At 37.4% G+C, this 13,029-nt stretch overlaps 3 protein-coding genes across 4 annotated transcripts in view; 2 read left to right on the top strand and 1 right to left on the bottom strand.

Moving 5' to 3' along the window:
* The first annotated feature begins 2,651 nt into the window (after nucleotides 1–2,651).
* On the top strand, nucleotides 2,652–6,284 carry LOC107696618 (tumor protein p53-inducible nuclear protein 2). Its single transcript, XM_016497054.1, has 4 exons — nucleotides 2,652–2,755; nucleotides 3,977–4,135; nucleotides 4,511–4,646; nucleotides 5,478–6,284. Exons 2-4 carry the CDS (start codon nucleotides 4,006–4,008, stop codon nucleotides 5,704–5,706), a joined length of 495 nt encoding a protein of 164 aa, XP_016352540.1. The 5' UTR covers nucleotides 2,652–2,755; nucleotides 3,977–4,005; the 3' UTR covers nucleotides 5,707–6,284.
* Nucleotides 6,285–6,342: 58 nt separating this feature from the next.
* LOC107696663 (uncharacterized protein F13E9.13, mitochondrial) lies at nucleotides 6,343–10,892 on the bottom strand. Its single transcript, XM_016497125.1, has 6 exons — nucleotides 10,335–10,892; nucleotides 10,175–10,257; nucleotides 8,985–9,165; nucleotides 8,742–8,892; nucleotides 8,473–8,600; nucleotides 6,343–6,558 (listed from the first exon to the last, which is right to left on the bottom strand). Exons 1-6 carry the CDS (start codon nucleotides 10,447–10,449, stop codon nucleotides 6,368–6,370), a joined length of 849 nt encoding a protein of 282 aa, XP_016352611.1. The 5' UTR covers nucleotides 10,450–10,892; the 3' UTR covers nucleotides 6,343–6,367.
* A 236-nt stretch (nucleotides 10,893–11,128) lies between these two features.
* Nucleotides 11,129–13,029, top strand: part of ccne1 (cyclin E1) — a 9,426-nt gene continuing 7,525 nt past the window's right edge. For both annotated transcript variants that reach the window (XM_016497124.1, XM_016497123.1), the window contains exons 1-4: nucleotides 11,129–11,304; nucleotides 11,778–11,831; nucleotides 11,982–12,069; nucleotides 12,156–12,218. In XM_016497124.1, coding sequence (XP_016352610.1) covers nucleotides 11,815–11,831; nucleotides 11,982–12,069; nucleotides 12,156–12,218 — 168 coding nt within the window. In that variant the 5' untranslated portion in view covers nucleotides 11,129–11,304; nucleotides 11,778–11,814. The remainder of the gene's footprint in view (nucleotides 11,305–11,777; nucleotides 11,832–11,981; nucleotides 12,070–12,155; nucleotides 12,219–13,029) is intronic.

The raw sequence follows: 13,029 nt of genomic DNA, 5'->3' as shown, positions 1-13,029 counted from the left end.
CTTGCCCATTTTGTGGTCTTGTTGAAGAAACAGTTGCCCTTTTTTTTGTGATTGTAGTATAGCCAATACATTTTGGGTTGATTTAAGTTCTTATATTTTTAACTCCACTAATGTGATCCAGTTTTATCCTTAAAGCATTTTTTTTTTTATTATTACGAAAACCCAAAATCGTTATCTCTTGAATATCTTGTTAATTATTTTGTGCAAAATGTTTTATCCACAAGCAAAAGTGGCTTAAATCTCCTTTGATTCTTTTTCTTGTTGAATGAATTTAACTCTCGTTTCATCCCTCAGGCTTCTAAAAAAATGCATCATGATGAATTATTCAAAGATATTTAACCTTTTCACTGTGCTTTTTTTCTGTGTATATTATCTCATACTATGATGGACACATTAATTTTTAAAACTGTTTTATCAGAATCAGAAGAGCTTTATTCAGTGTTTGCAATATCTGCACAAAGGATATGTCGGGCAGCTGCTCGAAGATCTCGCCTTTGGAGAAGACTGTTGATTTTATACTCTAAAAATTTAAGTATTACTACTTAAACATTAAGATTACCCCAGAATGAATTGCATCGTTTGCCCACCCCAACACTTACATGCAATAATAATGATAAATGCTAACCAATAATTATATTACTTTTTTTTTTTTTTTACTTAAAATTAAAAAAAAATTTTTTTTTCGTTACATAGCTATACATAAATATACACTAGTTGAACAAATGCACAAGAGTCAAGTCGCCTCTGTGATTTATCTGCTCAATACTGCATTTACATGTTGAGGTAATTGCTGATGTAACTCGCTTTTTATTCAACACAAATGTTCCTTAAATTATCAATATTACAAATGGACAAATAAAATAGATAATTTGTTTAGTTACTTTATGTAGATGTGTTTGTTTACATGACTTACATTCATCTAAAACAGTGTTGACAACAGTGAATTCTACATAATAGCACACATACATCACTCAGATGCCTGTTTCATGTCTATTAGATGTGCTCATCTGCAATACTAATCAAAGATTATCCTGTCAGATGTTAAATAGACATTTAGTAATTGTCTTTAAGATGTATATATGGTTCATGTAAATCCACTTTTGAGACGTATGTGTACTTAATGGAGCTCCCCTGTTAGTTGTGCATTATAAAACGTGTGTTTACAGCAAAATCACAAATATGCTATATTATGTAGATCGGGTTTAGATTAAGCCGGGATTAGGCCAGCTCTATCACTGCAACTCCGAAATCAGAGAACATTTGAATTAATTAATCAAAACCGAAACTAAATATGTCGGTTTATACAATCCGGTCTTTTATCTTTTAAACGGGCCAGATTGATAAATCCTTGAAAACTGCTAGACTTGATTAGTTTTGACTGTGCAAAGTTCTGTATTATGGTCTACAATATGAACGTAACAAGAGGCTTCCTCTAGTTCTGAGTAAAATTATAGAGCGACACGAAGTTTGTTGTTGTTATTTTATTTTTTTTGTCGTATTATAATTCAGTATATCAACGAATGACACCGCTTTGACTGTCATGGTGTGTGCATGAAACGAGTGTGAAATACCTGCTAATTAAGTTACTTTTTCCTATCACTTATATTGGGCACTTTTTGCATTTGAATTGGATTATTCCGACTGCTGTGTTGTTTCGAGGGTATCGGTTAATTTCTTGATTGCCATTTTGACAGTGTCTGCTTGCATATTTTATTCATGTTCAGTAGCCTAATTATCTTTAACGTAGGCTATTTGCCCCGATTTGATCCGTTTACCTGGGAAATTTATCTAAAGTTATATTTATATTATTTTGTCGTCATTACATTTTGTTTTAAGGAGTTAAAATGGCCCTTATCAACCTTGATTTACATATTCCATCACGTTATTTTGACAGTAAAAGTTTTGGGCGGTTTTTGGTGCATGCTTTTGGTCTGGTAATCGTCCATCCAATCTGGCAACACTGCCCTTCAAAGTGACAGAAGAAAGAAAGAAAGAAAGAAAGAAAGTAGATTTAGGCTGCAGGAGCAAAATTGAGGCAAAAAAGTTTGTTTTTTAGTCTATATCAAAAGCATAAAAAATGAAAAAAAGAAGAAAAAAAAAAAGGTTTTAAATAAAATGTGGTGGTAGGGTTGGCAAAATTCTTTTGAACAAAATAAATAAATCCTTAAATGAATGCACTAACTTTACAATGTCCATGTTTTTAGTTGCTGTTACAACCCACCATAGTGTGGTTACAAGAACTTAACATTAACAAGTAGCCTACTTAACATTAATTAAGTTACAGGAATGCTATAGACAGTGCAAAAGAAAAAAAGAATTACAGAGTTTGAAACAATGTTACACTCGCTAAGTTCTGAAATTCATACACTGTCTCGGTTTGTTAGGCTCAGTTTAAAGACTGGTTTTGGCCTGCTGTTATAAATATAGCCCACATTGTGCAGCACCAGTCAGTTTGACAAGTGAGCAGGTAGGAGGTAAGTCGACCAGTCAGCGTCTGCGGCTGCGAATAAATCAATGTTTTTCTTCAGTGTTGTTTAAGATATCTGTGAACACCATCCACACATCCATATGTAAACAAGAACATCCGCATGTGCGAATAGCACTGACGCCCCGCCTCGTACAGTCAAGAACAAGGGGGAGGAGCCTCGGGTACATAAACAAGTCAAGACTGTACACCGACAGGAGCGACTGCGACACAATACAAATAAAACAGAAGCATTCAAGCTGAAAAAATACATTTCTGACAGCTAATAAGGTGGGCAATCTTAAACGTTGTTATAACGCTTTTACCGCATCTTTCTGAAATGTCACATTTCTTTGCCGTTTAAGCTAACCTGTTAATGTGTTTTGTTTTCTCGAGGAAACTGCACTGATCTGTACAGTTAAATTAAGCTGATTGTTTTGTAATTAAACACTTAAATATGTCTAAACACTGTTTATTAGTTTATTAAAATGCGCCACTGAAACTTTCTGAAGGACAGTAGACAAAAGCAAAAGCTGTTTTTTTTTTATTAATGTCGTTAGTTTCTTCGATAATCCGCCTATTTGATTATTCTCATACTTCTTTATGGTAGAGTTATTTCAGTAAACAAGTCTAACTGCTTTACATGGTCAGGGCTACAGCTGATCACTCCTTCCTGTCCCACTTCACTGACGTGTATTGGGGATCATTTTAGGGTATTATTAATAAACATAACGGTGTTTAGTTTTTGACTGATGATAAAAAAAGACCAAGAAACATCGTAAACTCGTGTAAAAATAGGCCTACTAAACAAATTACAGTAAATGAACCGTCAAGCAGATGTTTTCATCACCAATATTTCAAATAAACTTTAATTATATTCTAAAGGGTCCTACAAAGTGCTATAAACAATTAGGCATTTGTGAAATGTCATGCTGGTTTAAGTCATCTGGTGTGTACAAATAAGTTATCTTTGTAAGCTGGATGCTATTCAAACCTGTAAAAAATGTTTTGTGTCTGTACACTGGGCTCATAGAATCAAGTTTGCAAAAATAACTCCTAGTTTTTGCCTTTAGCAGATTAGGATGACATGCCTGCACATATCTGATCCTGTACAGGAGTATTGATGATCTGATTCTGATTCATACATGAATTTAGTCTATAGTCAAGCTACATTTAGAAAGGAATTCCAGACGATGTTAAAAATAAGCCATCTGTGGAAGAGAACACCATGTCTCAGTTCAAGCTGATACGTGCCAAGTGCATTAGTTGTACCAGGCCAGCAGAACATAACCTTACATTTAATATTACGTAAAGCTCTCTACGGTGTCTGATGTGACACCTGAAACTCTTTGCACGTTACTTTCCATCACCAAGTTCCAACCAACAGAAGGAAAGGCACTTGCATGCAAAATATGCTCATTTCAATATCTTACTGCGAGGAAAAGATTGCATTGGGGGTCGATTCCACTAGAGGGCAACATAACTCTTCATTGATAAATATTTTTTTAACAGATAGCAGTCTTACAAAACCATCACAGAAAATGATCAGTAGAATCCTTGCACAGCTGGTGGGAAGAGAAGAGAAAGACAGCGATGTTGCAGAAGAAACTGATAACTGTGCGAACCTCCTCGAGTTTGATGATGGAGAGTGGGTTATTATAAAGATACACGGTGAGATATTTTTGGTTATACTTTTCAATTATTGATAAAAGGTGACTGATTTTTACAGTACAGTAAGTCTTGTGTTTATTGGTGTAAATAGTAATCACATCAGAGCAGGCTTAGAGTGTCATTACTTTCATTTCTAGCCTGTGTATTTTATAGTGGATATACAAGGGAAACAACCTTCATTATTTTGTCTGAATGTATCCTAGTGTGGTTTTATTGCATACAATTGTTTATCTTTACAGTCTAAAACGTAAAACTAGTCATCGTCCTTGTGGCAAACACACCTGTGTGGCAACTAGTCCCAGTATCCCTCATATTGTATAGCTTACTCACTCAAGTAATGCTGTTGAATTGAAGCCATTTATGCTTCCTGTGCAGAGAATCAGTCACTTGGCTCCGCTGACACAAACATTCTTGAGAACCTGTTGATCGAGCACCCCAGCATGTCTGTATACCAAATGAGGCGTGATCAGGAAGACCCTGGCTCAGATGAAGAAACAGGGCACATGGCTAGGTACATTTAACAACAATTACAACTTTTTAGCGAGTATCATTTCTAGTGCTAATATTCATTATTTAAATAACTTAAAATGACATGTTTATACACCATATTGTTCAAATGTTGGGGGTCAGTAAGATTTTTTTGTAATGGTTGAGCATGTAAGATGTCTCATGCTCAACAAGGCTGCAACTGATTAACAATACAATAAAAACAACAATTTTGTGAAATATTAGTTAAAAATAACAGTCCCATTTGAACATAAAATGTAATTTATTCCTGGCAAAAGATATTTATGATATTTGTAGCAGCATTACTTCAGTCTTCATTGTCTTATTCTAATATGCTGATTTGGAAATATTTATTATTATTAATTTTGAAAACAGGTTTGCTTAGTATAGGCAGTTGTGCTTAATATTTTTTTTGTGGAACCTGTTATTTTTATTATTAATATTATTAATATAAAGTTTAAAAGAACAGCACTTATTTGAAATATTAATTTGTATTGTCACTTTTGATTTAATTCATCCTTACTGAATAAAATTTATTTCTTTTAAAAACTTAAACCTTAAATCTTAATGGCCCCCATGGTAGTGTAAATAAGATGTGTATGAAATGATCTATTAAACAATATTTTAAAAACACATACACACAAAAGCTAGGTCTGTGGATTGAATTTGAGTCGCATTCCATATGGGCCACATTTATGGCTCCAGACAGCACAAACGTCATACCCAAATAATATGAAGAAAACAAATCCATTGATGTCACACTGATATGTAACCTATATATCCATGTTGTAACTGTGGTTATGTTGGCTTGTGATTGGTCAATCTACCCCTTTAGGCCTGTGCCAATCAGACGTCACATTTCGTGGCGGTTAGCTGCATGGGGCAGCCCCTTGCCCTGCAGCACCATTCTGCTCTCAGTGCAGCGTGCCAGAGTCTATAATGAGCACAGAAAGCTGACCCGTGGTGCCCTCAACAGGCAGAACCTCGCAAGAACACGCTATTCAACTTCAGAGCGCCGCTATGGCTACTTCAAACAGCCCACTCAGCGTCTGTACAACTATTGAGAAAAATCAATTGCATCCGAAACCACTGAACAACCAGCCTTGTGATAAATGAATAGTCGTTTTAAAGGGGTGTTTGCAAATCATGCCATGAAACCATTCCCCTGTGAGACTTGTATGGATTATGAAAAATGTTTTGATAAATGCAGTGTTATTTATTATCTTAGGGATAAAGCCTCACTGATAGTCCCGACACTGAAATAACTCTGAAAAGCATGTGTTACAAAACTGCAAGTGAGCTGCATTAATAGTTTAGGATTTTAACGTTTTTAAACAGTGTAATGATGTTTGTGTGCTTCTATTTTAGCTTAGCTGTGACTGGTGCATGCATATTAAGTGAAAGAAAAAACATTCAGTGTTGAAGCCTAAAATAAACTGTACTGTACAAGGCAATGCATTTTTTACATCAAATATTAAGGTGAAAGTCTATCTTAATGTTGCTCACATGACAAAGCAATATGCTGTGATTTACTGCCAGTGATTCATATTGTTATTTCATTCATAACTGTTATTTGACTTTGTATATTTAAATGCCTTTTTGGTGTTGCTTTATTTTTTATCTTCACAAATGTATTTGATAAAACCTTTTAAAAAGTGAAAAATAAATATTTGATCTTCAAATTGTTTATATTTGTTTATTTTTTTTGTACAACTGAATTACAAGTTACTCCCGAAGTTCATGCATCTTCCCCATGAGCCTTTTGACTCTCTCAGTATCCACACCATTTGCCCAGTAACCTCCTTTCTTGAAATGGGAGCCAATGATCATGGCACTTGCTTGAAGGTAGTGCTCCACATTATCATGGGTTACACCAGAGCCGATGAGAACAGGGATCCGGACAGACTGGGTAACCTCTGTAACACAAATAGGGCTCAGAAAACGGGTCAGCAAAACATGAGTGTGAGAACATCTTTCTGCTACATGCATGCATAAAAATACAAAAACATGTTGTTCCTTCATAGTAATGAGGATTCTGGCAGACTGTGGCTCATCCTCCATCTGACAGCTTCCCCAGTCCAATGGATCAGAACTAAGGGAGGCAATAGGCACAAGTCCAAAGTAGGCAGCAGGGCAGTGGCAGACTAGGCTGGGCCTGGTTTTCATGCCTATGTTTACAGCCTTCCATGATCACCAGCCATCTGGAAGTGGGATTTAAAATAGCTGGCAGTGCTGGTGTCTATGTTAGCCCATACAAGGCCACTGGTTTTGAGGGAGGGCAGGAAGCAGGCCGGGGCAGGAGACTATGTGGCATCCTTTCTGCCCAAAGGACACCACTGTTTTTAAGGACTTACACACCTGGCTGATGGTCTCCATTAGATATTAGAAGCGGATTAACCTCTAAATTAGCAGATTAACCTCTGAATGGGACTGAACACTGAGAGCGTATCACAAAATTATGCATTAGTGTTAAAGCTGTACAGCTTTGCTCACCTGGGCGGCATTTGTTTGATAAATAATACAGTAAAAACAGTAATACTGTGAAATGATGCCCAATTTAAAATAACCGTTTTCTATTTTAATATATTTCATTTATTAATTCCTGTGGTGGCAAAGCTAAATTTTCAGCAGCTATTATGCCAGTCTTCTGTGTCACATGATCCTCTGAAATGATGAAATTATGCTGCTCAAGATAAAAAAATAATAATCTTATTATCAATGTTGAAAACAGTTGTGCTGCTTAATATTTTTGTGGAAACCGTGATATTTTTTTCAGCATCCTTTGATGAATATAAAGTTAAAAAGAACTATTAATAAATTGTATCAATGTAAAAGTCTTTACTGATATTTTTATGTAAAAGTATTAATTTTCTATTTTAAAAAAAGTGAAATGCAGTGTCGGAGTGTAAAGGGACATAGAAAAGCAAAAGGCTTCGAAAATTGTTTGTGCATGTGTGGCACTGTACACATGTTGTTGACCAAATAGGTCAAACAGCATCCTGTCATTGCAGGCTACAGTTCATTCAATTTGTTTTTCTGTATGATAAACTGATCATCATAAGATACCTTGACGAATGATGTTTGCATCAGTAAATTTATAATTAGATATAGTTTGTTTTGTGAGATGTTAGGAAGCTGCAGACAAATGTCAGAATGACATATGAGATAAGTTGGCTTGTACTGTGGCAGATCAAAGTTGCCTAATTCAAACATGCACAGCATACAAGGATGGCCACAGTGTGGTCTAATACATCAAATACAAAAGTTATACTACAGTTCAAAAATTTGAGGTAAGAAAACCTCAACCTCTTTTTTCCTCAAAGATACATTACAATACGTTACTAAAGATTTCTGTTCAAAATAAGTGTTGTTCTTTTGAACTTCGTATTCATTTGTTTTCAACATTGATAATAAGAAGAAATGTTTCCTGAGCACCAAATCAGTATATTAGAAGCATTTCTGAAAGCTCATATGTCACTGAAGAATGGAGTAATGACTGCTGAAAATGCACCTTTGCCATCAAAGAAAAAAGCATTTTAATATATATTAAAATAGAGCAAAAGATATTTTAAATTGTAACAATATTGCATAATATTACCGTTTTACTGTATTTTTGATCAAATAAATGCAGCCTAGGTGAACATAATAGGCGTCTTTCAAAAACCTGCCATCTTTTAAATGCTGTGCATCGAATAGTATAAGAGGACATATTGGATAGCATCACAATTTACTTAATGATGCAATGAAGATGTAGTATGTAACATAAAAATACACACACCACTTTTACAGTCACATTAAAGTGTATCAAGCCATTAGGCTGCCAGACTCACCCCTCAGTTCCTCTGGATCAGCCTGCGCTCCAGTGGCAGTTCCTGTGACGATGACTCCATCGGAGAGGAAGAACTCAGCTGCTTGGGCCGTCTCAGCTATGCTGACATCTGAAGTTAGGGCATGAGCACTGTAATGACCGTTTTCAAATATAACTCATGTGGATGTGATCATGTGACACAATAACACAGAAACCAGCACACTGTGCTGTGCCTCTTTTAGAGCTTTGTGGCCAGCCAGTTGCACGTAGTGTACTCATATCTGATCATACCTGTGCTTTTTCTTGATGTCTGTAAAGATCTGAATATGCTCTGCTCCAATGCTTCTGCGGTAGCGCAGCAGCTCACCAGCACAAGCATTTAACAGGCCTTCATCTGCAACATGTGAGAACACAAACCCCTCTGCACGGATGAAATCCAGCCCTGTGGAGAAGTTAATATTCATTAAATATCATGTCAGAGAATACTTGGGTTTGAAATGGCATTCGTGATGGTTTGTACAGTCATGCGAACACCTGAGGCCAGGGCAACAGCCAATGCTGATTGGTTTGCAGCTGAGAGAATCTGAACACCAAGCGGCCAAGATGGATACAGGCCCCTGACTGCTGCACACACAGCTGTCATGGATGCACACACTTCTGGACCCACCTCAAGGGTGTATGGAATATCATGCATGTTTTCAATGATCAGCCCATCCTGTCATAGACAGAATTGTCTGAAATTAGCAATCAAACTTTGAGCACACTGGCCAGAAACACAAATGACAAAGGTAACATCTATTGTCTAATATATACAAGACTGTTTTGGTGTAATTTCGTTCAGTCACATTTGAAATAACATGGAAAAATATGTCCTAAAGAACGCTAGGTATGAGCCTTGCAGGCACCCGTACTGGCTAGAAGCGACGAGTAGTCAGTCCAAAGACTTTTCTGACTCGTTTCCACCAAACGGTTCTTTTGAACAGCTCGTTTCAAAGAACCGGTTGAAAAGTTCTTACTAAAACTTTCCAACAAAGCCATCTGCCATTTTCGATATTACATTAATAAAGTTGTTTATTGCAATTTCATGTTCAGTCCTAGTTCATGTTTACACCAAGAATGACAAATATACAGATGTTTACACCAACGAAAGATAATGTTCTGCTATATAGGCGCGCGTTATTGCTAAGGTTCTTTAAAATGGATCGCTTGTGATTGACTGTCAATATTTTATCCTTCATCAGTTGAAAGAAAATAGGAAAGTGATTCCATTCCAACTATATCGTTCCTCTGTGTCGTTATCGTTATATAGCAGTTTGGACTTATCATATTCTCAAAAGAATGATTATTAAAATGTTATAATTAATAACTAATAACTGTCATGATTATGCATTTTAAATAACTTTTTACACCATCAGTCCAATCCTAGATTCACTATCGAATGCTCCTGTACTCGGAATGTGGAAGATGAATCTCGGTTCAATGAGTCAGATGACTCGAGAACGGCTCGGACAGAATTTCACCGGTTCATGAATCGTTTAAACCGATCCGCCAAGATCCGACACCAGTTATTCATTGAAAAGATTCAAATGATTCGTTCACGATCCAAGCACAGCTAATACTGAGCTATTACTATAATAAACTCCAGAATGTGAGAAAGCGCGATATGATTATAATTCTATGATGATAGATGTATACGTTACATGTCACTTATATTGAACACATACAAGTCCTGCGTGGTGGTAAATTTCCGCCTCTCGACATGCCTCCTCTGTGATCTCAGAGATAGCTGCGCGGTTCAAGGGGGTTCCTGCAAAAGAAATAAATTAAAAGTTCAGTATTTCTTCTCTTTTAAGTTTGTGCTGGTGACATAAATGCGTTAATTACCTGGCAAGGCTCCGACGTGAATCATGCCTATGACATTTGATTTTAAGCGCCCGAAAAGATTGAAAAGCTTCATTTCTTCAGTGAACAAAACCCAGATTTGTGTTTTGATGGTCATGTGACTGGTCAAAGGTTATATTAGTGACAGAAAGTGCGGATCTAATGACAACACCCAAGCTACATGTATTAAATCCTCTACATGAGCACGTAAAAAATACACATTTGATAATATATTTAAAATGCTGCTGTATATTGTAGTATATAGTGTATTTCTAAGGGGGCGCCAGTCAATATAGTGAAACGGATTTGCCTGCGTAACCCAATAGCAGCAACTGGACCAGAAAAATGCACTATATTACCGTGACAACACTTGACATCTCAAACGGCCAACCCAGCACAGCCAAAACATTGCATTTTATATGTCACTAACATAATAGCGTGATAAAATTCAACTATTTAGCCCAAACACTCGGATTGTTTACTTCTTGAGCCTGCTAGCCATGTGCTCAACGTACTTCCGCTACCTCAGACCGCCCCCCCCCCAAGTGACGTCACCAAACACGAGCCTCATTTTGCCGGCAAAATGTTCACGTTTCTAAACTTTGTTTTATTGACATTAAATATTTGAAGTATAACGTCGGGATTTCGCGTGCCCGCTCCGTGCTGATGTCAATCCCCCCAGCGGCACCGATCGCAGGGCTTCGCTGCCGTTATAGCAGAGTGGGGATTTTAAATGACCCGCGTTGACGGCCCCCTTTAACGACTGCTGGCGGGTTATAAGACAAGGCGCAAAATTACTGGCGCCAGCTCAGAGCGAGCAGACTGCGGAACACGTCGCAGTTTAGCCATATGCTGCCTGCTTACAGATTATTGGAGCGGTTTTACTACATAATGGCTTTTGTAACACAATCTTAACTTTTGCATTCGAGGACATCCGTGCAGAGAAGGCATTTTCAGAGAGCATCACAATAAGGTACGTGCATTGCACAATCGTGCGGTTATTGTTAAAGATCGGTAAAAGTAACATTGAACTAGTAAAATGCATTGGAAGGGTTTGGGGAAGCAACTTTGGGAATATCGGATTGCAGAGTCTTTAGTTTCTTACTTTAAGCTGCTCAGAGAGCGGGTTCAATAAATGTGGAATAATGATTGGCTCGGCCATTTTCTGACTCCCATGGGTAGAGCAAAGCAAACGTGTAGTTTTAATACAAGCGATAGAAATATGGGCATGCACTGGAGTTGCTTTAAAAATATAGACTGTGAAGTGCATATATCTGGGGTTTTGAAGTGATTAGTTGTGTTTTTCGTGTAGTTTTGACCTCTTGAACATTGTGCCCAGCTCTACTTCCCCGCGCCCAAAGCGCTTTGTGAAGACTTACGTGAGGGGGGTTGGGATTAAACGCCACAAATCGGACATTTTTATAAAGTAACATTTTTATATTTTAGGCTCTCGACACTCAAGAAGGTCACACGCGGGGATATCATGCCAAGCAAGAAAGTGTAAGTTTCGGTTTCGTGTCTTTTTAAGGCGGTTTTGACAATCAGTGTAAGTTACATGGAAAAGTTGCAGCAGCGAGTTAGCCCAGTTAGTGTCTTCCACGGAGTTTCAGGCCAATGTGGAAATGTAACAATATAATTTTTTCGATGCAGGCTACGAACAGAGCAGGTTAACACTACAGATGAAGCTCCTACAACTATTTCAGTGCGTCCCAGGAAGAGAAAAGCAGACGTGGCTGTTGTAAGGACACCGTTCTTAAACTAATACTTGCATACTAAAAACTCTGAAAGATTAAGGCTCTGCCTGTTTTGTTTTTGAATTTACAGCATTTACAAGATCCAGATGAAGAGATCACAGAGATGACAAGAAAGAAACCATGTGCTTCCCAGGTATAAATGAGTCATGACTGGTGTGTGTGTGTGTCCATAGGCCTCATCAGTCATGGCATATCAGTGACCTTGAACTTATTTCACTTTTATTTTAGGCTCTTCTGTAGATTGCAATGTGATGTATAATGAGACCTGTGTCTAAAATGAATTGAAATTAATGTAATATTGTTTGTGATAAATGTATACGTAGATTCTGAACCTAATATCAAGGCCATAGCAATGTTTTGGACAATGTCTTTTTGGATGAAGCGAAGCAGAGTTGTAATGGTCTTTTTATTTAAAGGAATGAAATTAAAGATTTAAATGGTTTTAAAGGGGTCATATGGTGCTTTTTTTTTAAAGATCATTATTTTGTGTATTTGGTGTAACAGAATATGTTGACATGCTTTAATGTTCAAAAAACACATTATTTTTCAAATACTGTACATTACTGTAGGTCCTCTATGCCCCGCCTCTCTCAAATGCTTCGTTTTCTACAAAGTCCCTCCTTCCGACAAGCGCAGTCTGCTCTGATTGGCCAGCTGACCCAGTGCATTGTGATTGGCCGAACACCGCAAGCACTCGTCGGAAATGTAACGCCCCTTACCATAATCGCGAGCTTCAGCTTTCAAAATAAATGTAAAGACAGAGCCCGAAAGGGGAACAGAGTCGCGTGACAGACACAGTGATGAAGCTGGTATGTGTTTGCAGTACACAAGCCACGGTTAAGACAGCTGACTCCACTGATGTGACCCTCTCTCGCGCTCTCTTTGGCTCTCTCTCACACACACACACACACAATGCGCAAAACTCCGCATCCGCATTTGAACAG

Source organism: Sinocyclocheilus anshuiensis, unplaced genomic scaffold (assembly GCF_001515605.1).
Source record: "Sinocyclocheilus anshuiensis isolate Anshui unplaced genomic scaffold, SAMN03320099.WGS_v1.1 scaffold502, whole genome shotgun sequence".
Lineage (NCBI taxonomy): Eukaryota > Metazoa > Chordata > Actinopteri > Cypriniformes > Cyprinidae > Sinocyclocheilus > Sinocyclocheilus anshuiensis.
This window is presented reverse-complemented; position numbering and strand designations above follow the sequence as displayed.